General features: G+C 39.2%; 1 protein-coding gene across 1 annotated transcript; it reads right to left on the bottom strand.

Annotated features, from left to right (window-relative positions):
• On the bottom strand, positions 1-27,751 carry CNOT9 (CCR4-NOT transcription complex subunit 9). Its single transcript, XM_059928688.1, has 8 exons — positions 27,616-27,751; positions 18,294-18,473; positions 16,299-16,414; positions 14,265-14,374; positions 9,452-9,561; positions 4,088-4,186; positions 3,782-3,873; positions 1-2,358 (listed from the first exon to the last, which is right to left on the bottom strand). Exons 1-8 carry the CDS (start codon positions 27,637-27,639, stop codon positions 2,190-2,192), a joined length of 900 nt encoding a protein of 299 aa, XP_059784671.1. The 5' UTR covers positions 27,640-27,751; the 3' UTR covers positions 1-2,189.
• Positions 27,752-27,925: the final 174 nt, after the last annotated feature.

The following is a 27,925-nucleotide window of genomic DNA, read 5'->3' as shown; positions in this document are numbered from 1 at the left end:
TTATTGTTACAAAAACAGAAGCATGTTTTATTTCAATCCTGTTGAGGGAGTGAGAAGGATGGAACACAGAAAATGTGGGGTGGGGGGAGGGGTCCTCTTTATACACACACGACATCAGGATCAACTACAAGGAACAATACCCATTTCCACCCCTCCCCCCAACTCCTACATGGGGTCCAAGGCCAGCTGAGAATAGATGGTACAAGAATTAAGATACTATTGGCACAGTACAATGGCCAATGCCCCGAAAGATGGAGAAGAGAATTTCTCAGGGAGCAAGGCCCTGGGCCTCAGCTGCTTCCCCAGAGGAGGGGGAATGAGAAAACTTTGGCTCAGCGGGAAGGCGATTGGCAAAAATCAGGATTACCCTAGCTGGACTCTCCAGGTCAAAACTATGGGCTGAAGGGAGTCAAGACATTTATCCAGTCCATGCTGTTCTCTGCTTTCTCCAAGACCTTTTCTCTTCAGGCTTGAGATTAGTGAGAGCTGGCCTGGTTCTCCTCTTCATTTTGGAAAGCAGGGGAATAAGTGCTTATTCTACCCTTCCTACATCTAGGCTACTTAATTACTACTTTCTTGGCTCTAAAGAGACAGAAGCCAACTAACAAGCCGGCTCCCTTTGTGAAAGTCGGCTTGAAAGAGCCCTTGGGTTGGCAAAACTGCCTCTGCAAAGGTTTCTCTGAGCCTGCCCCTTATAAACCCTCCCCAAACGTATTCAGGGACACCTTCAATTGTGTGAGATGTGGACCAAAAATACTTGGTTAATAATAACTTGGTTGGGTTAATAATAACTTGGTTGGGTTAATCCCATCTTTGACTGGAGATGGGGATCAGAGAGAGAGAAAGCAGGTGATGGCAGGGGGAAGGATTGGGGGAAAGCAAGGCAGTTTACACTGCAGATTCAAGCCTCTGGATTGTGAATAGAGTCACCTAAAGCTCCAGAGGAGGAAGGGGGATTCTCTGACACAATATGAAAAAGTGTAAAATATTTTAGTGGCAACCCTGTAATTCCCAGAGACCAAAAGGGAATGTGTCAAAAAAAAAAAAAAAAAAGACGGAATAAGTGAGCAAGCAGAGTCCAGCCCTCTATCTTAAATCTGAATAAAATTAACTCATTCAGCTAATACTGCTTCAAGTACAATCATGAAGACAGATGGAACTGTAGATTCACACTAGGGCAAAGAATAGGATCAAGTAGCCTATCATCTTAAGCACAGACACCTCCCTTTTAAAAGTCATCTAGAAAATATCTTTGAGGACTTGAATTGAAGGTGACGTCCACCATCTCCTCTCCTCCCCCAATACAATACCCTTCCAGGACAGCCTGATGAATTAAGACGTCTGTTTTAAGTTTAATAGGAGGGAAGTGAAGAAGGGAAAAGCACGGAGATTTGGAAACGCTAGCAGCTAAAGCCAAAAGCAAGGTTAAGGTCCTTATGGCATCCAGAACTAGGGGTAAAAGAATGGGAAAGGGAAGGGAAACAGGCGGTGGGTTCCTGCTGTCCTTTGGCTTTATATCCTTCCCCTGCCTCCCATTCCTCCCAACCGCTCATGCAGCTATTGGCCTGCTAGAGGGGATGTAATGCCCAGACCAACTTTTTATTGAGCTTACGCAGCTAACAGACTTGTAAACAGTACCAACTGACAAAGTTTTGCTGAATATTACAGCTTGTGTCCACTAAATACACCTCTCTCTGAGATTAAAAACAAAAAACCAAAGTAAACAAATACTGAGAGAGAGGATGAAGAGACACATCTTGAGTCTTCCAGGAAGGCAAAATAAGAAAACGCCACATGGCTTGGTCCCAGGCGTTCACCATGCCTAGAGTGCTGCTGCTGTCACCACTGTCTCCCCTCCCTGCCAGTGGCTGGGTAGAGGTGAGGGAGCACGGTCATCTTGGGCATGCTGCAAATACAGCATTTGCTGGTGTTGACACCCTCCTTGGCTGTGGTGGCAGAACACTGTGTCAGGAGCCCGTTTCCTGGGAGTAGCAGAGGGAGCCCAGGTCCTCAAGGCAGCCTGATGGCAGCTCATACACCTCAGCAGGGGTACCGTGCCCCTTTTCTCCAGTGCAGTTCAGCATTGAGGTCGTCTACTCCCAGTCAGCAATAAAACCTGAGCTGTATTCCTCGCAGGTTTCCCCTCCCTTCCCCAACTTGGGGGAGTAGTGGGAGGGGACGGGGGAGGATCACTGAGGGGGCAGGGGGATACCCCGGGGATCGGTGACCTGGCCCTCTTGCAGGTTCTTCACGAGTTGTGCAAGCCAGCGTTTAGTGGTGGTGTCATCTTTTAGCACCTGGGCGAAGGTCGTGTCCTTCAGCTGGTCAGGGAGGCACTGCCTGAGTGCTTCACGTGCCCTACATCAGAAACAAACAAACCGACCAGGGAGACCAAACAAATAAACCCACATCTGGGGGACAGGGAAGAGCCCTTTTCTTAGATATAAATACATAGAATCCTGGGAATCTATGGTTCTGTCAAGGTACTTTAAGAAGCCATTAAAATTCTTTAAAGCTTATGTTAGGCATAGGCTCAGATTGCTCCAGGATCTGTTGTCTGCAAACATTTTCAGAACGATGCCCCAATGTAGAATTTTGTGACAAAGCAAATGGAATAAAATGGTGCAATAATTTACTTCAATTCAAACTGCTTTCTGATTTATTACAGTAAACATTGTCATAATACTCACGTTGGAAATATATGGATGATAGTAAACGAAATATTCCAAAATCAGTACATTAACAGGGGATATGACCTGACTCATAGTATGATAAATTAATGAACTTTAAACTGATATAAATTTGTGTCTTTCCAAAAACAGCTTCAGTTTTATAGTTAAAACCCTTAATAAGAGATGAGCAGTAAAAACAAAACTATGGTAACATTATTATCAGATGAACTTTTAAATGTTTCATTTACTTTAAAATATGACCAGTAAAAGTCGAATCTGAAAACTCAAAAAGGTAAATGTTAACTATTTATAAGGCTGTTTTTTAAAAAAAGTTATAGCTTTTGTACTCAGCCTAGTGTCTTTGTACAAGGAGAGTTTTAAATAAACATATTTTCAAACTTTGGTGAAAACAGGAACCACTAAAGAACAGGACAAAATGGTCAAAGAAATAGTTAGGGCTTAAATAACCTCAGTGGCAGGAGGCTGAGTTCACATTAAATCAAGTTATCCTCATTCCTAAGAACACAGAAATCAACCCATTATGTGGTTTAGCAGAATCTGAGCAAGTGGCTTTCAGCATGAATTATGGATTTACAAAGCAAAAGGTCAAATATTTCTAAAATGCATTGTATCTACAATGTATGATTTCTGGCAGAAAGATTACAAACATAGGGAGATAAAATAATTAGCTCAAGGACTTTACAGGAAGAGAACTGGAAATATAATTCAAGAGCCCTCTGGGCCTGTTCCTTTCTTAAGAGACCTTTGAAAGTATACTTTTCTTTCTGACCACCTGGAGTAGCAACAGAAAGCTCAAACCACAGGAGTAATGTATCATAAGATTCACTGTCTGAACTCTCCGGAATTTTAGAGTAGGGTACGGAGTTCCAGTGGGGAGATAAAATTCTGACGGATTTTTAAATTCAGCACTTCAGATTTTAAAAGGAATTAATCAAGGTCTGTCTCAGACAAACTAAATATAGTTTTACCCTTTCCCTGTCCTAAAGACATAGGAGCTATGCCATGAGATGGGGCAACTGCTCACCAGAGTATTTCCCCTGAAATACTCACCAGAGTATTTAAGTCCTATAAATCCTATAAATGTTTACCTGGGATTATCTGAGAGTCGAAGGTAACATCTTACTACATGCTTCAACAAACGGGCGGAAGGCTCTTTGGATAGCTGCAGGACCATCTTACCCTGTTTCCCCCAAAACGAGGTGGGATAGGAAAAAAACACACAAAACACAAAATAATCCTAGTTGATATCAGAGATCAGATATTGCAAGAACTGTTATACAAGATTTACAGTTGTTATTTCTAGTTGGGAGACTGAAGCAGCTCAGTGTCGACTGCAAAGCAACTAAGCTGTGTGATCAGAAGCAGTTACAAAGAAGGCAAATGAAAGAACTCACCAAGATCATGGCAACATGGGAGAAACGCTCATATGTCTGACATATATAAGCCAAACCAGTGTCATCTAAGAGGATCTTCTGGAGGATAAATGTGGCAACCTGGAGTAAAACAAAATTAAGGAGTCCAAAACGTTGCTCAGACTTGTCTTCCAACTGTCTACTCTTCTCCCAGGAATAACCATAAGCAGAAAACTAAGCAAATACCCTTGCATTCTATATAACTTACTTGACGAGACATGCATAGTACAAAAAAATTAATAAATATTACCATATTGAACATTTACTATGTGCTGGAATTTTTCCTTAAGCCATAACATGCCTTATCTTATTTTCACAACAAACCTATGAGGTAGGTACCATTGTTATTCTCATTTTACATAAAAGGTAGGTAATTATCAGAGTCTTAAAAACAGAGAGACTGTCTCAGTTACTGAACACCTACTATGTGCCAGGTATAACTGTTAATCAATAACTTGCCAGGTTAAGGTCCCAAGTGACAAAGCTACTAACTCACAGAGTTGAGATCCAAACCTAGTTAAACACAGAGTCTCTTCCCTTTTCCATGGGCCAAGATGATTTTAGCAATTCAGCTATGCCTCATCTCCTCCGAATGAGTTAGGTAAAGCTTTTCTTATTCTTAAAAGATCTTAAAGAAGATAAGATTTTTAAGCCTCCCTTCGAAAATTGTTCCAACAGTAATAAAGAATATTCTCACTTTAAGCTCATTAACTCTTACATAGATGGGATTAAAAAAATACTAGTTTAATTCAAGTCAAATGATTATTATAATAATTCTCTTCCTCAGCTGCTCCTCAGAATCAACTGTGGGAATTGTTTGTTTTATTTTACTATTTTACTGGGGTATAACATTGTGGCTGGCTAAATAATGGCCCCCAAAGATATCTAGGTCCTAATCACCAAACCCTGGGGATGCTACTTTATATGGCAAAAGGGACTTTACAGATGTGATTAAGTTAAGAATCTTAGGGGAAGATTAATCATCTTGGATTATCCAGGTGGGCCCTAAATATAATCAACACAAGTGTCCTTATAAGAGGAAAGTGGAGGGAGATTTGACAATAGAGGAGAAGGTGATGTGACAGAAGCAGAGAGAGATCTGAACATGCTACACGGCTGGCTTTGAAGATGGAAGAGGGGGCAGTGAGCCAAGAAATGCAATTCTAAAAGCTGGAAAAGTCAAGGAAAGGGACTCTCTCCTAGAGCTTCCAGAGGGAATGCTGCCCTTACTGGCACCCTGACTTTAGCTTGGTTAAACTGATTTATGGTTGCTGGCTTCCAGAACTGTAAGAGAATAAATCTGTGGTGTTTTAAGCCACCAAGCCTGTGGCAATCTGTTATAGCAGCAATAAGAAACTAATACAACATATACACAGTAAAATGTGTAAAGTGCACTAATCTTAAGTGTATCTTGATTAATTTTTACCTCCTACACATCTGTGAACCACAACCAGATTAAAATACAGAACATTAGGAGGTTGGGATTAACACATACACAATATTATATATAAAATAGCTAACCAACAAGGACCAACTGTATAGCACAGGGAACTACACTCAATATCTTGTAATAACCTATAATGGAAGAGAATGTAAAAAAAGAAAGAAAAAAAAAATCACTTTGTGGTACACCCGAAACTAACACAACATTGTAAATCAACTATATTTCAATAAAAATGAAATAAAATAAAAATTCAAAATAAAATAAAATACAGAACATTTCCAGCACCCCAGAAGATTCCCTTGTGCCTTTTCCCAGTCAATATCCTTCCCTGAGAGGTAATCACTATTCTGATTTATCCTCACTGACTGTTCTTGCCCGTTCTTGAATTTCACATACATATATGAGTCATATGGTATGAACTCATATATATCTGGCTTCTTTCACTTGACATAACATCAGCCACATTGCATGTATCAGCAGTTCATGCTTCTTAACTATTGTGTAGTTTATTTTGTAACTATACTACAATTTATCCTTCATGAGTAAAAATGCTATAAATACTCCTATATATGTTTTGATGCCCATGAGAGCTTTTTTTTTTTTTTGCCATGCTGTGTGGCTTGTGGGATCTTAGTTCTCTGCCCAGAGATCGAACCGGGGCCCTTGGCAGTGAAAGCGTGGAGTCAGTCCTAACCACTGGCCCGCCAGGGAATTCCCGAGAGCTCATTTTTCTTGGGTATATATTCTTGGGTGATAGGGTAGGTTTATGTTTATAGTGGATACTGCCAAACAGCTTTCCAAAATAACAGCTTTCCAAAATAACAGCTTTCCAAAATAACTTATACTATACACTCACCCAGGGGGATTTTTTAAAAAACACAAATGTCCATACTTTATCACCCTGCAGAATGGTTCAGTAGGTCAGATATGGGACCTGGACATTGATGTTTTAAAACACTTCACAGGGACTTCTCTGGTGGTCCAGTGGTTAAGAATCCACCTTCCAATGCAGGGGATGTGGGTTCGATCCCTGGTCGGGGAACTAAGATCCCACATGCCGCGGGGCAACTAACCCCAGGTGCCGCCACTACTGAGCCCACGTGCCACAACTAGAGAGAAGCCCGCTCGCTGCAATGAAAGATCCTGTGTGCCGCAACTAAGACCCAACACATCCCCCCCCAAAAAAAAAAAACCAATAACAAACCAAAGAAACAAAAACACTTCACAGGTGATCATGCCACACAGCTCTGACTGAGAACCTCTGCTTTACTGGGTGCCTACTATGGCAAGGCGTTTGACTAAGCATTGTACATAAAAAGTGAACACAACGAGGTGTCTGCTTGCATGGAGCAAAAGAAGAAAGACTTGCCAGGAAGTGACTACAAACCATAAAACGTAGGATAGGAGAAGTATTCTAGTGGAAGCATAAAGGTCAATGGGAACATCTGCACATCAAGGATGAATTAATTCTAGTAATGGGCAAGGAATGTGAATAGGGGAGGGATCATTAGGATGGGGGCTCCTGGAAGAAATGTCACTAAAGAAGAAATGAATCTTTTTCTGTCCCAGCCATAAGAAGCCAACTTGAAAAAAACCTATTCACAGGCAACTATGAATAAAAAATGACAGAATACAGTTGTAACCATTCCAATCTGGTCCCGGAAAGCCACGGAAATTAACAAAAGGAATAAAATTAAGGAAGAAATTAGAGAAGAAAAGCATGAATAGGGACTTCCCTGGTGACGCAGTGGTTAAGAATCCGCCTGCCAATGCAGGGGACACGGGTTCGAGCCCTGGTCCGGGAAGATCCCACATGCCGCGGAGCAACTAAGCCCGGGAGCCACAACTACTGAGCCTGCGCTCTAGAGCCCATGAGCCACAACTACTGAAGCCTGCACGCCACAGCTACTGAAGCCTGAGCACCTAGAGCCCGTGCTCCACAACAAGAGAAGCCACTGCAATGAGAAGCCCGTGCACTGCAACAAAGGGTAGCCCCTGCTCACTGCAACTAGAGAAAGCCCGCGCACAGCAACGAAGACTCAATGCAGGCAGAAATAAATAAATAAATAAATAAATCTATTTTAAAAAAAAGAAAGAAAAGCATGAACATAGATCACATGTCACTTATTCTTTGTGTGTTAGTAGAAAATTGAAGACAGAGGTTTAAATCCTCCCTAACACACACACCCTAGATGGCAGGCTGGGTGGAAAAGTATTCAGAGGTAAAATACTTGACTTAAAAGCTGCCAACTTCAGCTCATAACATCTCTTTCCATCCATTATTTTTAAACAAGTGGCAATCTTGGATAAAAAGATGCCCACAGGGAAACTTTTATAGAGACATACCCTACACAGGGGTAACAAGTAATACTTATCTGCATTTTCAAGGAAATTGAAGAGAATGTGGACTTTAAAAAACATTTTAAAAAATTCAAAGAACATAAAAAATTCAAAGAAGAGCTGAAAGGACATGAGAAATGAGAGGCAGAGACTAGAGGAAAAAACTTAATACAAAATTAAACTGCTACATGTATACACAGAATATTTCTGGAAGGATTGTACAAGAAAATAGTAATACTGGTTACCACTGGGGAGAAGAACTGAGGCTAAGGTAGGAGACTTACATTTGTTTGTATACCCATTCGTAGTAGCATTTGAATTTTTACTTTATTTGTATTGTGTATTCAAAACAAAAAAAATTTAAATCATTACATCTGCTTACATCCAACTCAGCAATAAGTATTTACCGAATTAAAAATTAGAGTGACAAGTCCAGTCAATGTGACTAGACATACTTTGGAAGCAGAGGTAAGATATTGCTAAAAATAGTCAGCAACATGGAAAAGTAGCCTTGAGAAAAATCACGATATGAAATTAAAGATAGAAAGTAGAGAGGGAAAAAATATATATTTGAAAAATAGACAATACAGCATAACTGATGTTGCTGAAGCAAGAGGCCAAAACAAATTAAAGGGAAAACTATAAAATTAACCAAAAAAGAGACACAAAGAGTACGCTCTTCCAGAAAAAAAATCTGATATAAGATTATCAAATGATCGACTTCCCTGGTGGTCCAGTGGTTAAGAATCCGCCTGCCAACGCAGGGGACATAGGTTCAATTCCTGGTCTGGGAAGATCCCACATGCTGCAGGGCAACTAAGCCCGTGCGCCACAACTACTAAGCCTGTGCTCTAGAGCCCATGAGCCACAACTACTGAGCTCACGTGCCACAACTACTGAAGCCCGCACACCTAGAGCCCATGCTCCACAACAAGAGAAGCCACCACAAGGAGAAGCCCACACATGGCAATGAGGAGTAGCCCCTACTCGCCACAACTAGAGAAAGGCTGCGCACAGCAACGAAGACCCAGCGCAGCCAAAAGAAAAAAAAAATTATCAAATGAACTTAAAAATTATAAAAGAAGCTAATAGATACCACACAGAAAAAGCAAGTTCACCAATGAAAGGAAAATATTAGGCTAACCCAAGATTTCACTACAACATTCAATACCAGAAGACAACAGGGCTATGGCAATGGAGTTCTGAGAGGGAAAATAGAGGTAAGAATTTATACCAGTCACATTATCATCCATGGTTAAAGTGCAAAGTAGGCAGAAGCTCAAGTATATATACACTTGATTATGCATAAAAAAATGTCTGGAATAATACACCTGTGTAGTGAGAAGTGGGTTCAGATGAAAAGGAGAAATTTAGTGTTTTAACATGATATTCTTCTGACGGGTCTGGGTTTTAAAATCATCATTATATAACAATTTTTATTTAAAAGAGAAAAAACATTCATGAAAGTTTCAAAAAACCTGAAGGGAGGCAGAAAATGATAACCATGAAGAAGTAGCCCAAGAGTCAACAATATAGAATCTAATTAAGATAAAAACACACACCGTTTTAGAAAGTTCACTTCCAGATTCCATAATGCGCAAACACAAAGGGATAATTTCTGTTGTCAGTAAAAAGTTGATTACTTCCTGCTCATCTGTTTTCACCAGGGCCCCTAAAGAAAATATGGACAAACAAAATTATTTCAGAGTCAGGGTTTCCAACTAAAATTGTTCATCCAGCTAGTTGTGGAACTTAACATACAACACAAATGTGGTTTATATGTCAGAGAATCAGATTCATACCCTTGTTTAAGAAACAAAAAAAAAAAAAGGAAGAAAAGCACAGGTTGACTGTTATCAGTCAACACTAAAAGATCAGGTACCAAGTTTGGTCTATCATATAGTTAGTATCAGTTTAGCTATCTAAATAATTTTTCTATCACTCTTGGTAGGCATTCATACAATAATATCACCATCTCTTCTCCATATATCTTAGGTAAGAGAAAAGAATTCTACATCAGTATTAAAGCACATTCCCAGGTAGCAAAGAAACGATGTCAGTCTGAATCCTACTTCACAATAGGCATAAACAAACATTACTTCCTGGTTATTTAATTGCCCTTCTTTTCCCGAAGAGCACAAACACTGTAGGGCATACCTAAACAAGAAACACACACACCTGGATTCCAATTCTGGTTCCACAACTAGTTTACCTAAGTTTGACAAAGTTACCTTCCCCTTGCAAGCCTCTGTTTCTTTATAAAATAAGAATTGGACCAATGATTTCTAAAATTCATCCCAATTCTATGACTCTGTTGGTTTCTAAACTTACAGCACTGACCGGGTGACAGACACAGTTCACTGATAGCCTCTCCATTCTGCATATAGGGAGGCAGAGTCCCATTAAACAAATGACTGTTCCCTGAGCTGCCCAACGCATCACTAGCTTTTATATGAAAGGCCTTAGTTAACTGGACCTGTAATAACTAAAGTCAATCACTTCAGGAGAGAGTAATATCATTTACTTTAACCAGAACTGACAATCTACAAATGCTACATCTCTAAACAGCACATACCATAATTTACTAACATGGCCTGCTGCAGATGTCAGATTATTATCTCAGATTTTTTACATGTAGGTCTAAAATCCATTTTGTTAATTTTGTATAGAGTACAAGGTATAGATCATGGTTCATTGCTTTACATATGGATATCCAATTGTTCCAGCACGATTTATTGAAAAAGACTATCCTTTCTTCACTAAATTCTCTTTGCAGCTTTGTCAAAAATCCAATTGACCATAATTGTGTGGGTCTATCTCTGTACTCTCCATTCTGCTCTACAAGTCTATCTTTTCTCCAATACCACACTGTCTTGACTCTGTAGTTTTCCAGTAGGTCTGGAAATCAGGTAGTATATGTCTTCCAACTTTATCCTTCTTTTTAAAAAATGCATATTCTAGTTCATTTGTCTTTCCAGATAAAATTTTAGGATCACCTTGTCAATTTCTATAAAAAAAATCCTACTGGGATTTTGTTAGAATTGCTCTAAATCTATATATCATCTGGGGGAGAACGACATCTTAACGATAAACCAATTGATGAATATGGTGTATCTGCATTTATTTAGGTTTTGATTTCTTTTGTCCTTGTTTTACAGTTTTTAGCTATAGACTTTGCACATATTTAGTAAGACTTACACCCAAGTTTTTCACATGTTTTGGTGAAATTTCAATTTCTGTTTAGTGCAAGCACACAAAAATGTAATTGATTTTTGTATACTAACTCTATATCCCACAACCTTGTTAAATTCACTAGTTCTAGTAGCTTTTTTCTGTAGATTCTTCAAGACTTTTCAATGCAGTTAATCATGTTGTGTGTGATACAGTTTTTTTCTTTTTTTAAAAAAAAATTTTATTGAAGTATAGTTTCTGTACAATACTGTACAAGTTACAGGTATACAATATAGTGAGTCACTATTTTTAAAGATTATACTCCATTTATAGTTATAAAATGTAGCCAATATTTTATTTTTTCCTTTCTAATTTGTATGCCCTTTATTTTTTTTCTCTTGCCTTATTGCACCAGTAAGGATATCGGGATGAGAATGAATAAGACTGGTGAGAATGAACATCCTTGCCTTGTTTTCAATCTTAGGGGGACAACATTCAGTTTTTCACATTAACTATGATCTTAACTGTAGGGTTTTGTTTTTGTTTTTGTACTTTATCAGGTTGAGAAAGTTCCCCTCTAGTCCTACTTTGCTGGAGTTTTTATCACGAATGGATACTGAATTCTGTCAAAGGCTGTTTTTCTAAACTACAGAAAAGATCACATGATTTTTCATCTTTAGTCTGTGGATACGGTCAATCATAATGGCTGATTTTTGAAAGCTGAACCAGAATGACTTCCTGGGATAAAACCCACACGGTCATTATGATCCTTTTTACATGTTGTTGGATTTGATTTGTGACCATTTTGTTGAGAATTTCTGCATCTGTGTTCATGAGGGATACTGGCCTATAGTCTTCTTACTTCTTTTTCTGTTTTTATTATCAGAGTAATGCTGCCCTCACCAAGAGTTGAGAAGCCTCCTCTCCATGTTATGGAAAATTTTTAACAGAATTTGTATTATTTCTTCTTTAAGTTTTTGGTAGAATTAAGCAGTTGAAACCATCTGGGCCTAGAGAGTTTTCTATGTTGGAAGGTTTTTAACTACAAAAACTATTCAGCTTATCTTTTTTTTTTTTTTTGAGTGCACTCTGCCAGACCGTATTTTTCAAAGAATTTGTGCATTTCACCTAGGTTGTCAAATTTATGGACAAAGAGTTATTAGCAGTATTACCTTATTATCCTTTTAATTGTCTGTAGAGTCTTTTACAATGCACCCCCTTTCATTTATGATGTTTGTAACTTGTGTCTTCTCTTTTTTTTCTCAGTCTGGATAGAGGTTTCTTAATTTTATTGAATTTTTTTCAATAAAAAATTGGGGTGGATGAAATGGGTGAAGGTGGTTAAAAGGTATAAACTTCCAGTTATAAGATAAATAAGTCCCAGGGGTATAATGTACAGCATGGTGACCACAGTAACAATACAGTATTGTATGTTTGAAAACTTTTAAGAGAAATCTTAAAAAGTTAGAGATCGTAAAAAGTTCTCATCACAAGGAAAAACAATGTTGTCTATGTGTGATGATGGATGTTAACTAAACTTACTGTACTGATCATTTTGCAATATATACATACACCAAATCATGTTGTATACCAAAAACAAATACAATGTTATATGTCAATTACATCTCAAACAAAACAAAACAAAACAAAAAAACCCTGCTTTCGGTTTCACTGATTTTATGTATTGATTTTCTTTTCATATTTTCATTGATATCTAGTCTTTATTATTTCCTTCCTTTTGCTCTGGTTTAATTTGCTCCTTTTTCTAGTTTCTTAAAGAAAAGCTTAGCTCACTGATTGAAGACATCTCTTTCTTTCTAGTATAAGCATTTAATGCTACAAATTTCCCTCTAAGCCCTGCTTTAAGCTGCATCCTACAAATTTTGATATGTTGTATTTTTACTTTTACTCAGTTTCAAATATTTTCTAATCTATGTTATGTATCACTTCATTTATATTCAAACTTGTCTGATAACCCTTGAACTGCAGGAAAAAGTCTAGGCCCAAACATTCACCTTCTGCTTGTTCTCTCAATGACTTGGGAGAAACTGAGTTTCTAAAAATATATGCAAGGGTAGACAACTGGCTTAATACTGTCCAAGTACTGTTTCCACCCCCCACCACTGTCAACATTTACCCTAACACATAAATGTATCATCCAACCACAGTAGTAAAAAAAAATAGCAGAAGTAGGATGATTTGAACTAGAAGAGTGAATACAAGTGTTTTCTTTTGGCTGGAATCATGTTGATGTTTGAAATCCTACACGAGATGTTTTTATATCTTACAAGCTGGAAAGAATATATTGGGAAAAATGTTTCTAATTAGAGTACCACTTGGGAGAAGATATAAAAAACAATAACATTCATTTGGAGTATGAGATAACTGTTACTCCTTAAAAGTAGAATAAAATGTTTCTCAGAAATACCAAACTTTTAAATTATACTTCCTGATTCATGGTTTATAAACATAAGGATGTGAACACAGCTTCAACATAAAAATAATAACCAAACGAAACAAAGTTTGTATAACTGATGTTCTTATATTTGGTTAGTATGTTGAGCAAAAACTATGAGAAAAAGACACAGAAAAAAGGAAGGGCAATTTAGGAAAGAAATCTTCTTGAATGTATTCACATTTCACAAATCTAAAGATTTTACTACCTAGGAGTCTAAGATCTGAAACAGCTGATATATTATTTTCTTGAGTAAAAAGCGTTTTAGACACATCTCCCATAATAAATGTACATGGAAACATTAATTTGAGCATGCAAAAATTCAACGAGGTAAAACAGAAGGTAAATCCCTGGAATTATGGGAGAACAGCTTAGAAGTGAGAAAGATGGAAAATCAAACCAAGAAACAAACTCAAATTCTTATTCCTGTAATAATAATCTTTTTTTGTTAACACTCTTGTTCTTTACTTTCCCTACAATTATTAAACATTTCTACATACACACTGAATTTAACCCCAAATGTTGGGTCTTATAGCCTTATTAACAATACTCAGAATGGTACTTGGAAAGAGCAATAATGTTCTGATATTCATTTATTAGTAAAAACTAATTTATTAGACTCAACCCTGAAGACAAAAATGAATAACTGGTGAACAAAAGCTATAAAAGACCAGACAAAACACCCAAGTTAAGACCACTATTATGAATGATGATGATTCCAGCCTTGCAAAACAATCCTAATAACTTACCAATAACTCCAAGACTGGTTAGCCGAAGATACTCAAAGGGACGTGTTTTGCTGACAGTGTGCAAAAAGGGGTACAAAAAAAGTGGGATGTGTGCTGCAAGAAATGCTGACCTGAAAGAAAAAAATAATCATATTCAGAGCCCAGAGTTAATTTCTAAGGATTCTGAACATTCCCAGGTGGTTAATTCTGTAAGGCTTATAACACTGCTTGACCACGGAATCTCTAGGAAAGACTGTTACTGGTCATTAGTCTAGACCAGTGGTTCTCAGTTGGGGTGATTTGGTCCCCCCCCCACCAGGGGCAATGTCTGGATATATTTTTGGTTGTCATACTGAAGGGATTGACATCCACTGGGCAGAGGCCAGGATGCTGCTAAACATCCTACAATGCACAGGACAGTCCCCTCTTATCCCCCTCCTCCCACCGCAAAGACTTAATCCAGCCCAAAATGTCAATAGTGTCAAGGCTGAAAAACCCTAGCCTAGACCAATGGTTAAGAGAACACACAATTTTCCCTGTAATCAGTACCAAGTACTTTAAAAACTGATAAAATATCCAACTGCAAGTTTTAAAAAATAGATCATAAAATGCACTTAAGGGCCCAAGAGATTCTCCTAGATGCCCTCCCTCACCTAGCGTATGAGTGAACAGTAATATTCACAGGTAGGAGCTGACAAAAATCTTATAAACCAAGACAACAAAATAAAGCAGCCACTATCAAGGTTTATCTGTTATGCTTAAATACTCTTTTTTGGTTAGAGCTTTCAGATACACTAAGTATCCTAAAAACATTTTAATCTGCAGCTAATATGTTCAGCAACTAATATAGAATCAGTCTATTACTTTATATAATTTATAATTATACCTTACAGGAGAGCCAACACCCAAAATTTTTAAGAAAGTACTCTTGCATTTTTAAGTACTTAAAAGTAATTTTCTTAGCAATGTTTCTAAAGTTCCGAAAGGTCAGTGCCAACCTAGCACTCAGATTTTATAAGGAAAACTTGACAAAGAGAGGAAAGGCTTTAATAAAATGACTATTAAGTGCTTTAAGGCCATAAAAGTCACAAAGCAGATTCCTGAACAGAATCTCCCCTTTCTTAATTTGTCAGATACAGCAGGAAGGCAAAAGTGTCTCAATTTGAATGCCAATTCTCATTTATTACAGAGGTTGCCTAAAATCCTGTGTTAAAAAAGATTCTGAAGCCAAATCTGGCTTACTATGTGAGAAAAAAGTGCTGAGTTCAACTACAAACTGAACTCCTACTAAATGCCATGCACTGTGCCTCACGCGTGGCACAGTGACGCCTACCATGGATTCAGGAGGGAGAAGTAGCTGTATGCCTGACCTTTCCTGAGAGGTGACCACCACTCCTTTAAAGTTCCTTGCTACCAATGGGTAAAAAGTAAATGAGACAATGGAATACTATTCAGACTTAAAAAGGAAGGAAATTCTGACATATGCTATAATATGGATGAACCTTGAGGACATTATGGTGAGTGAAATAAGCCAATCACAAAAAGACAAATACTGTAAGATTCCATTTATAATGAGGTACTCAGAATAGTCAAAATCATAGATGGAAAGTAGAATGGTAGTGGCCAGGGGCTGGTGGGCAGGGGAATGGGGAGTTATTGTTTAATGGGTATAGAGTTTCAGTTTTACAGGATGAATAGAATTATGGAAATGGATGGTGGTGATGATGGCACATTATGAATGTATTTAATACTACTGAACTGGATACTTTAAAATGGTTCAAATGATAAATTTTACATTTTTTATATTTTACCATAATTTGAAAAGGCAAAAAATTAATTATAAAAGAACATGTTAAACAATACCATATTGTTACTACACTAAAATCTGGTGAATTAGAGACCAGAAATTCTTGAGGAAAAAAAAAGTAAAAGAAGAGTCCCGAAGACCCACACCCACACACGTACACCCTACTGCATGACCCTCCTCTCATCATTCAGAGGTTAGGACCACATCCAATACAAACCTCTACCCACACACTCATCCAAAGTATTTACCTGGTTTCTGGGTGTGATGCTACACATTGCAATAATGCCAGAGCGTTGCAAACTCTGTTAGATTGGTGTGCTGTCAAGGTGGGTGGGTTGATAGATGGATAAATATTTACAATTTCCTAAAAAATGGAAATCAGCACCAGATGAACAAGGAATAACTTTAATTCCCATGCTATGAAAGCAAACAACTTTAATTCCACGTATCCTATAAGAACCGAACCATCAAAGAGGGGGAAGAAATAAACAATACTCCTATCTTTTCATCATAAATATACCTGACTGAGACTATCTGAGACATTTCTACATATATCTCTAGGAAGATCTCTATGGAGGCAACTGTGGTCAACCACACTTCGTCCTATATCCTGCATCACCTGTTGAGGCTTTCACTTGAGGGACTCATATTTATAATCCCTCCCTTTTGTCAACACCCTACTTTTAGTTTAGTGACGAGACAGCTAGCCAGAAAGTGTTAGTAAATCAACCACAGTGACTCATAAAGAAGTTTCTGTTTGGTCAGGTAGCAACTGCAAAAAGGGGGAGATAAGAACATGGGTATATGTGTGGGGATATGTACAAACAGCAGGGAATATATGTATTCTCTGTCAAAAGGCGATGATTTGCTGAACACAAATCCATTTAGGTTAATTGTAAAACTTTTACACAGAAAATGTTCCTATAAGAAAGATTAGTTTCTTGGGTACATGTTGCAGGGACAGAATATGAATCTACTTAACAGATTAAAAAAAATTAATCTAATTATTGGGAATTATGGACAATACTTTAAAGGATGATCATTCTATCTTGGTTCTTAGGACTATACCATATCAATTTATTCCCCACAAATGACCGTTCTGGTCAGAACCAAATTTCAGTTATTTATTCTTCAATGTACAAGAATACCCACCTTTAATCCTACAGCTGTTATACCTTTATCTTAACATTTTCTTTCCCCAGAATATACCTTTCAGTTCTTATACCTTCCTTTCCATCCCCCCCACCATGTAGTAAATATTATTTTGTAGTACTCCTAAAGTTGTGTTTCTCAAAGTGTAGTTCTTACACCACGTACATTGGAATCACCTGGGTGTGGGGGAGCTGCCTGTTAAAAATACAGATTTTTCATCTTAGACTAAATAAATCAAATCTCTTGGGTAAGATCCAAGAATCTGCATTTTAACAAGTACCTTAGACTTTTCTAAAACAGATTCTTACAAATGCTAACATTAAAAAAAAAAAACATTCTGGGACTTCCCTGGTGGCCCAATGGTTAAGGCTCCGTGCTCCCAATGCAGGGGGCCCGGGTACGATCCCTGGTCGGGGAACTAAGATCCCACATACTGCAACTAAGCCCATGCACTGCGGCTACTGAACCCACATGCTCTAGAGCCCATGCACCACAAGTAGAAAAGCCCGCACGCCGCAACAAAGAGCCCACGCGCTGCAACGAAGACCCAGTGCAGCCAAAATAAATAAATAAACTAATTAAAAAAATAAAGTTTAGGACTTCCCTGATGCCGCAGTGGTTAAGAATCCGCCTGCCCAGTGCAGGGGACACGGGTTCGATCCCTGGTCCAGTAAGACCCCACATGCCGCAGAGCAACTAAGCCCATGCGCCACAACTACTGAGCCTGTGCTCTACGGTCCATGGGCCACAACTACTGAGCCTGCATGCCACAACTACTGAAGCCCGCACGCCTAGAGCCCGTGCTCTGCAACAAGAGAAGCCACCGCAATGAGAAGCATGTGCACTTCAATGAAGAGTAGCCTCTGCTCACAACTAGAGAAAGCCCCTGCGCAGCAATGAAGACCCAACGCAGCCAAAAATAAACGAATAAATAAATTTATATTAAAAAATAATAAATAAAGTTTAAAAAAATAATAAAAAGAAAAAGAAAAAAACCATCCTACCAAAGTTTTCATAATCATTTGGCCAAAGGCAGACAGATACAAGTGTGATAAACAGGAATGACATGCAACTCGTGGATATATACCCACCTGTAAAAGTGCTGCAATAGTACCAAATGAATGCCACAGCATGGGTGCAAGGTCAGGAACAGATTCTCGCTTTTTACTTAACTCCAGCAAAGCATTTTCCCTTGTCTCAGGACTGGACAGCTCATTGATCCATTGATAGATCTTTTCTCTATCCACCTGAGCCAGTGCAGTAGGCACAGGCTTCAAGTGAAAACAAGAAAGTAAACATGTGAGTTTCATTAGAGTCAAATCACATCTTACTCTGCAGTAGCCTTTGGAAGGAATATATTTTTTGTAAATACCAGGGGAGCTTTTCTAAATACATATACTTGATGTAAATGAATTCAATCTATCAAAATCTAAAAGGCACACACTCTTTAATAATTCCATGTTTAGAAATTTATCCTACAGGTCTATTTGGGCTGTACTGAAGACATACCAGAATGTTTACCGTTGCACTATTTTAAAAGCAGAAAACTTGGTCTATCAACATCTATCAATAAGGAACTGGTTAAATATACAGGGGTACATTTTTATATGGAATACTACATAGCCCCTTAAAAAAGTGTTAGCTCTATACTGTGCTGATACTAAATAAGAAACAAAAAAAACCCCAAAAAGAGTGCAGAACAGCATATACGCTTCCATTAACACACACATATATTCTTATATATTGATATACAACATTTCTAGAAGGACACATAAGAAACTGTTAACAGTAGTTACCTCTAAGGTTGGAATGTATATGGGAGACCTACTTGTCATTGTATACAATAAAATCTTCTGCATGTAGTTTAAACTTTTTTTAACCATGTGCCTATGATGGTTTTTGAAAGAAAAAAGCCTCCCCCCATTGCTCTTCCTTCCCCAGTAATTCCAGCATCCCCCACCATGAAGCAGAAAATCTATGTAATTTGGAAAAGTTCCCCCCTCTAATGATTCTTATACATATTGTACCTCCACCCCTTGGAGATTCATTCACTCCTTACTCATGTAGGGACTATATAAACAGAACATGCTTTCATTATTGTGCTAAAGAATCTCAATATTCCAAAAAATTTGAGCACTTCTATAATTCTGCACATTTGTCAAATAGGCTTGTTACCTTGGTTAAGTCCCTTAACTATTCTTATCTGGAAGATAAGATAGGAGACTAGAAAAATGATTACCATTGCTATTTCTGGCTCTAAAGTCCTAACAAATTCATGGTGATTTCCATCCCTAGACCAATATTTTCTCACTTAATTTCCCCCAAAACCACGAGGAATTATAGGGTAGGTAGACAGAAAAAAGGGATCTACACTTGCAGATGAAACTACTAATGCTCAGAGGAATTAACTTGCTCAATTCACCCAAGTATAAAGTTGCATATTCCAATCTTTCTTGAACCATATTACACCAGCTTCTCACACTATGCACATGTTCCCACTACACCTTAGTGTGATAGAATCATGCCCTACCCACGGCACAGATATAAAAATGAGGAACAAAAAGGACAGCTGTCTTTGCTGAAGAACAGAATGAAGTCTAAGATGGACTATGAGGAGTAGTCACATTTACTCGAGCTGAACAATCGCCTTCTATAAATGGAAGCTTGATTAGAAGCTTTTAGTTTAACGTTTATCATTTCTCTTGCTTGCTAGAATGAACCACAAGGTGTTCTGCTAAACGGACTAAAATACCACGTAACTTAAGTCCTCTTTAAGTGCCTCAGAGTAATCTGCTAAAAGCTGTTTTGTAATTCCCATCAGTGATGCTCCTCAAGAAAACATAGGCTCCTAAATGATGTAGAAGGAATAGGGTAGTTTTCCTGCCCTCCGTTCCCAACAGCAAAAACAGTATGGTCCAAGCACTTGACTTTTCTATGTTGCCACAGATAGGTCCTTGACTTTAAAAATTATTTTTGGAAATGTAATTCCCACCAGAAGATAGGATACGTTTATATTTAGAGTATTACATCACCTTAAAAGCTCAGTAAAAACAAGGGCTAAAATTTTAGCTTTGGGTTTCCTGCCCACAGTCTCTTGGATGACCCACAATCCTAAAGAGGGCCCCACAGACAATGCTCCAGCAATATAGTATCTATCCTGATTAGTCATTACTCATTCCTAGAGGCCTGTCATCCAGACACCACCATCAGTAAACTCCATCACCCTCTCTAGAGCCAATGTGTGACTTGTACCCAGCACCCTGCACCCTATCCTGTCCTGGGGTACCCTAGGTGAACAACGCCAGGCTGCATTGGTAGACACCAGTCAGCATATTGTGGCTTCTGAACACCAGGTCCTATCTCCACATATTCCGTTTCCAGAGCTGGTTTGACTACAGCAGAGATCGTGCCCCTGGAGTGGTGCTGGCGCTCTGGAGGGTCAATATCTGGTGCCTACTTGGGTCCCTAAGGCCATGACCTCCTGCTGCCAGTAATACTCCAACTTCTGAAGCTGTTTGTGGGAACTGCAGCCTCCATTGGACTTTAGTTCTAAGAGAGCTAGGGACGTCAGGTGGGTGGTAATGTGGCCCTCAGGTATAAGCTTAGAGATGAGTTCTGCAGCCACTCTAACAACGAGAAGGCAGTTAGGGCAGTTTGGTACCAGGAAATATCTGAGGTAGGGACCCTCCTTTTCATCACCCCTGGTGAATTTTGCCCCAAATTTAATAGGAGGAGTTAGTTTAAACCCACTGAATACCTATTTGTTATTGGATGAATACAATTATTTCTTAAAATAAAAGTGAGAGCTCACATACATAGTGCTTACTCTGTTAGGCACTGTCTTAAATAAATACTTGTCATTACCACCCTCATTTCATAGATGAGAAAACTGAGAAGTTATTTAAAAGTTAAGTGGCAAAGCCCAGGATTTGCATTCAGGCGGTCTGGCAGCAGAGTCCATACTCTTAACTGCCTCGTTAATGCTGCTTCTCACTTGCCTGAAAGATTAGGTCTGATCTAAACACAACTTTCCAAAAAACTATTTACTGTGACCTAGACAAAAGAGATAGGAAGTACATAAAAATCTCAGACAAAAATTAAAATGTTAACTGCTGTTAGTTCAGCAGAATCTGAAAAACAATCAGCACTCCTGAACAGTATCATTGATACTAGGAGAAATTCTCTACTTATTGAGATTATGAGGTACTTAATAACCATCATTTTAATGGGAAAAGTCGGTGAAATAGTTTGACATAGTTCCATATGTCAAATCATGGCTCAGATGGGCATAATTTAGCTAGTGATAACCACCAACACACACACACACACACACACACACACACATCCCTTCCCTACCTACATTAACAAGTAATTTTATAACACACAAGGAAATTTAGTTATTTTGGAGAAAAAGGAAGTATTTTTACTCTTTTTTTTATTTTTATTTTTTGGCCGTGCTGCTTGCCTTGAAGGATCTTGGAACCCGGGACCCGGCAGTGAAAGCGCCAAGTCCTAACCACTGGACCGCCAGGGAATTCCCATATTTTTACATTTTGAATTATGCACTGATTTCTACATTAACTTGTATTACCAGACGATTGATAAAATACTTTGGACTTAATCCCTGAATAAAGCCCCAAAGCACAACTCCAGCATCTTACTAGATCTTGATGGTAACAAAAACCCCAAATGCATCTGACTCTCCTTCTGAATCCCAAAGATCATTTAGGCACACCTGTCACAAAAATGTTAGAATCTGAAAATTGATGCCTTCCTAAAAGGGAGTGGGAAGTAAAAGAGGGGGTGGGGTAGATGAGGAAAGAGAGGGAACTGTATTGTACTTTTATTTATTTATTTTAAAAAATTAATTTATTTATTGGCTGTGTTTGGTGTTCGTTGCTGTACACAGGCTTTCTCTAGTTGCGGTGAGCTGGGGCTATTCTTTGTTGCGGTGCGCAGGCTTCTCATTGTGGTGGCTTCTCTGGTTGCGGAGCACGGGCTCTAGGTGCGAGGGCTTCAGTAGTTGTGGCATGCGGGCTAGGCTCCAGAGCGCAGGGTCAGTACTTGTGGCGCAGGGGCTTAGTTGCTCCGCGGCATGTGGGATCTTCCTAGACCAGGGATCAAACCTGTGTTCTCTGCATTGGCAGGCGGATTCTTAACCACTGCGCCACCAGGGAAGTCCCTGTATTGTACTTTTAAAAAACATGGTTTCATTGAATGATCACAGCACCGTGGTTATCATCCTCCTTTTACAACTGATGGAACTATGAGTAAACGGTGGGCAGACTTCCTCCTCCTCCAATTCTCTATTTAAAGATTACCTCTAAAGATTCCTAGTTCAATTGCTACAATTCTTTAATTTATAATTTACTAATATTTTCTGAGGCTGTGGCTGATACAATCTACTAGCACACACCGTCCAGTGGCAGAGAAGCTAATTTACCTGACTTCCCTTTTGGAGACTACCTAACTTAAACACATTAACAATAACGGCAGGATACTACCACAAGAGCAGAGGTTAGCATTTCTTGAATTGAAATCTCTGGATCTTTTCCTTAGAAAAATACACAATTGAAAATTGTTTTGCACATAATTTATTTTTACCTAAAATTTACACATAATTTCAGGGAATTCATAGATCCTGCCTGTACCCCTTTTACAGACCTAGAATTAAGAACATATTTATCAAGTTTAAGAATAAGAAAGACCTTGGGAATTCCCTGGTGGTCCAGTGTTTAGGACTCTGACCTTCCACTGCAGGGGGCCCGGGTTTGATCCAGGGATCAGGGAACTAAAATCCTGCAAGCCACGTGTAGTGTGGCCAAAAAAGAATTAAAAATAAATAAAAATTAAAATAATAGGAAAGACCTTGATTTGCAAGCAACTACACAAGTACCTAACTGGAATGCACAATGGATTGGGAGCTAGAAGTGGCTTCAAAACAGTTTTGCCATTTTTACAATTGTGTGACCTAGAATAAATCATTTACTTTTCTAAGCCTCCATTTTATCATTGGTTATATGAGGGAACTAAATTAATTATCAAAGTCTCAGCTCTAAAATCTCAAAAATTTCTTTCTTTAGTTACAAGTGAGAGACTAATCTAACTGGCTACAAAAAAATCAATTTTATTAAGGTACAATTTGCATACAATAAAACTTTTAAGGGCACCCATTTAAGTGTACATTTCAATGAATTTTGAGAAACCTATATACCCAAGTAACCACCACCACAATCAAGAATCATTACTGGACATTCCATTATCCCCCCCAAATTCTCTATATTCCTTTCAGAAAACCCCACACTCAGCCCTCCACTATAGACTAGGTTTGATTTTTCTAGGAACTTTTAATAGGAGGCAATGTTTATTGAACATACTATGTGCCAGTCACTGTGGATTACCTCAAATTATTCTCAAAATTCTAAGAGGAAACAGGTTCAGGGAGGTTTAATATACTAAAGTTCACACGAACAAGTATATGGCAGATTTACATTTAAACTCTAGTCTACTTCTCTATAGAATCAGTGAGTCCTACTTGGTCTACAGGATTGAAATCACAAATATTCCTCCAAGTTGAAGAAATTATTTAAGAACCCAATACAGAAGTTTAAGTTTGATATTCTGTTACAGTTGGATTTGAGTAAATAATGGGTTCAATTAACATACCCAGAGGCAAAGTCATTTATGAGAAGTCTGATATGGACTATTAGTTATCACCCTCAACACTTCCAACATCAAAAACAAGATCAATTACATGTAACTATATACTTTTAGCTATAACCTGCTTAGAGTCAGTGGTCCTTTCCTTTTAACAGATGTGTTAAAAAATGTACTATCAACTAGGAGGGACTCATTCCCCTCTTTCCTGTTTATTGGTTTATATGTGGAAAATGTATTTCAAGTAACTTTTTTCTTTCAGTGAAGCTTAATAAGACATTTATCAAAGTGAGTCACCAATGGTTAACTCCAAGTGTCACTAACACAGGGTACTGATAGTTGGTCTTCCACTTCCGAAAAATCTTAACAGAATGTGAAAAGAAGATATTTAGAACTTAGAAAAGATCCACATTTACCCATAAATGGGAAAGAAATATGATTCCCCCTCTTGAGTAAACTAAAAAATTGTTGTTGATGGCTTTCTTAAACAGAAAATGGCCAAATCTATCAATAAAATTTCATGTTCGAGGACCAAAACAGCTGTTGGTTTTCTTATCGATGAATATGTGATAGTGAATAAAAAATGGAATTAGACTGAAATAGAGATTATTTCTGAAGTCTGGAGATGACTCAACACGTGGCTTTGGGTGTCTACATAATGATGATATAACAAGAAAACACACTTTCTTAATAGTGCCAAAGGGAAATACTAAATTAGCTTAACTATCCTCATATCTTTATAAAATAAGGGCCAGAATGTTCTTCAAAATAACTTTTTAAAAATGGAAGTGAATAAACAAAGAAAAGTTGGTTAATTTGCTTAAATCTTCAACAGGAGACAGTTGTCTGAATTAGATCCTTCAGAGTGCATCATGTTCTTTCTACTTGCCAAAGAGGAGGGGTCTAGCACTGCTTCAACAAAGAGATATAAAATGACTAATGCAGCTGCTGGTTACGTGGAGAGTGAGGAAAAAGCAAGGGTTTAAGGATGTCAGAATTGCCACTGGAAATTAGTGGGGAAAAAAACCAAAAAACAAAGCATACCCAATGCATCTCCTAAAGGTTTACGTTTGCTGTTTTAGATCACTAGAATAACATTCATCACAAAAGACCCATGGTATGTGAAGATGTGTGGTTCTATTACGCTGAAGCAGTCTTCAAGGTCCACAACAGGTGATCTGTTACTTTGCTGAGGCAGGAATTAGAGTCCCAAGTCTGAAGTGTGGGAGCAAGTCTTTTAACCAATGAATGAACCTAGCCAACCCCTGAGCACTTTCTTATTCTTATTTAATACAATCCTGTGGGGTATTTCTGTTTCTATTTAGTAGATGTGAGAAAGAAATTATATTCTGCAATGGCAATAATGAAGATGTTAGGATGTATTCTGCAAAGAATGAGAAGAGTCCAGTATACTACAAATTGCTGGCATAATAAAATACTAAAGGAAAGAGTCAAAATTTAAGACATATCCCAAATGATCTCAATTCCTCCATCTAGTGAATAACATCCTGCATTTGTATGTGATCACATTCTCCTTTGATAGTACTATCTCCCTAGCTGAAGTGATTTACTTGTTATTCAAAAAAAGAAATAAAGATACACACAAATTTTCATCATTAGACAAAAAGTAAGCATCTTCTCAAGCGGTTTAGATTATTGCAGGCACTGCTGCATGTATTATTAACTCCTCAGTTTTTAGTGAGGGATATATACCATTAGTGTCCCTTTACCAGATCAGAATAACACAGGCAGTTTAGCCTAATGGAAGGCATTAAGGGTTGGGAAAGAGGTGGCTCAACTTTTTTTTTGCTTCAGATCACTAACCAAATATTCCAGTGAATGAGTGGTACAAATGAACTTGTCAGAGCTTTTGTGTAGTCCAAACAGCATAACAGGTGAAAAAGTATCAAAAGCTCAATTTCTAAATAAAGGTAAGGCACTGTAAATTTACTTGAAGAAACATGTACTGAGTATTTTAAGTAATGAACCACAGCTCTAATGGCTGTTCAAAAGATGTATTAGGGAGCAACTAAAAAGAAAAGGAATTGAATAGGTAGAGTCTGGGGAGGCACAGGGGAAAGAGCAGCTTGGTATCAAAGCCTAGAGAAGACAACCAGATTTTGAGAGATGGACGAGCCAAACTTAGCAGAATCCTTTGTTTAACCTGCCCCCCTCCTACCAGCAACAACCTCATTTTCTGACTAGCTTCTTCCCATATTACATGTAAAATCTGGAAGAAACAAAAAAGCTGGGGAAATTGCAGTCACCTAGTTAAGAGATATATAAAAGGTACCTCTCTCTGTGAAAGGTTACAAACACTTTAGAAACATGGTGCCAGGAGGCAGAGATGCCACTGGCCCTGGAAATGACAATGCTGTCTGTAGCCTAGTCACACTCAGCTCACTTTCTGACTTTAAATTTAAAGTTGAGACAACTTTTGTCTTCTATTTAGGATTTATGTTATTTTGCCTGGTAATGCAACTTTAGTATATTACTTTCTCTTTAAGTCACTTCACCTTGGTGAAACTGAAAAAGCTGGATGGGCATTCAGAAGAATATGCTCAAATCACAAGATCCTGTCTGCCCATTACGGCTATTTGCTCTCAGTAGTCACCTCCCTCACCTATACCGCGTCATTCAGCAAAATATTTGAGCCCTTACTTGGTGCCAGGAACTGACCTGGCACTGGAGTAACCAAAGAAACAGGACCCACATGATCCCTGTCCCTGACCTCAAAAGGGGGACAAATAACAAACAAGTAAATGAATACAAAAATTACAAGTTGGGATCAATTCTTTGAAGGGTACTCTAACAGAGAAAAGTTGGGGGGTTACAGAACTACTTTAAATAGGGCGGTCAGGGACGGCAACTCTAGGGAGATTAAGACAGAGACCTGAGGGAAAAGGAGCCGGACACCCACATGGATGGGGCGTGTGTGTGTGTGTGTGTGTGTGTGTAAGAGATGCAACCTGGAGTGGAAAAGCGTTAAGTAGAAGAGATGGAACGGCGGCCAGTGTAGCTGGAACCTGCGGAGCAAGTGACATAAGAGGCTGAAAACCTGGGTAAGGAACATAACGTTCAGGGAGGGCCTTGTAGGCCAAGGCAAAGAGTTTGGATTTTCTCTCAATGCAATGGGAGACCACAAGGTTACTTCACACAGATTAATTTACACTATCTGTTTTTCTTGGTAAAGGATCACGCTAGTAAAATGAGATGTGTGAAAAAAGGTTTTAAGCGCAGAGGACCGTCAGTCGGACATAATAACTATTCGCTTCTCCGGGTCTCGGATTTTGCATCTGTAAAGCAAGTGGTTTGAGCTAGAAGCCATTTCCTCCCCGCCGCGATGTGCCTAGGCAGGGAGTTCCGAGAGCACGGGCAGTGTCAGGCGGACTGCGGAAGTCCCCTCGCCCCCGCCAACGCCAAGCACGCAACTGGCGCCCTGAAACTGTTCGTCAGCGAAATGAATCAATGAATGGCCCGTCCGGGCCGCGAGAGAGGCGCTCCAGCCGCGGGACCAGGCCCCGGGGCCAGAAAAGAACGCGCTACGCGGCGTCAGAGGCCGCGGGAGCTGGCCGGCGAGGAAAGTGGGGGTCGGCTCCGCCACAGCCAAGCGCGGCGAGGAGGGGGGCCGGGATCTCGTGGGTTGAGGGCAGGAGGAGCAGGACTCCCGGCCCGACACAGGGAGCTGGGAGAAAAGGCCGAAACGCCAGGCTGAGGTGGCGTTCTGGGCCCAGGCTGGGCAGCCCAGTCACTTACCGCAGCCGTCGCCAGACTGTGCATGTTGGGAGCGGCCGCCGCTCTCCTCCCACCGCCGGACACGCCCGACCCGCGTCTCAGCTTCAGCGCCTCTACCGCCAAAGCAGATGAGCCGCCGCAGCCGCCATCCGCCTCCGGCTCGCTCCGCCCCTTCGCAGCCCCTCTGACCTTTCACCCCTGACCCCGCCCACACAAACTCTTCCCGCCTCTCAGCTCTTGGAGTTAACAGTCCTAGAGTTTGTCCTTTGTCCCTTAAGTTTCAGGACCGGAAGGACATCCGCCACCTACTAGTCCCCGCATCCCCGGCTTG

This window comes from Balaenoptera ricei, chromosome 7, assembly GCF_028023285.1.
Source record: "Balaenoptera ricei isolate mBalRic1 chromosome 7, mBalRic1.hap2, whole genome shotgun sequence".
Lineage (NCBI taxonomy): Eukaryota > Metazoa > Chordata > Mammalia > Artiodactyla > Balaenopteridae > Balaenoptera > Balaenoptera ricei.
Note: the sequence above shows the minus strand (reverse complement) of the source record. Positions and strands in the feature narration are given on the sequence as shown.

Excerpts from the sequence above, each read along its gene's own strand:
- CNOT9 (XM_059928688.1), bottom strand. The coding sequence starts at position 27,639 with ATGCACAGTCTGGCGACGGCTGCG. Across the intron at positions 3,874-4,087 it reads CCCATGTTGCCATGATCTTG|GGTAAGATGGTCCTGCAGCT; the intron begins GTGAGTTCTTTC and ends TGGGGGAAACAG. Across the intron at positions 2,359-3,781 it reads CGACTCTCAGATAATCCCAG|GGCACGTGAAGCACTCAGGC; the intron begins GTAAACATTTAT and ends TTTCTGATGTAG.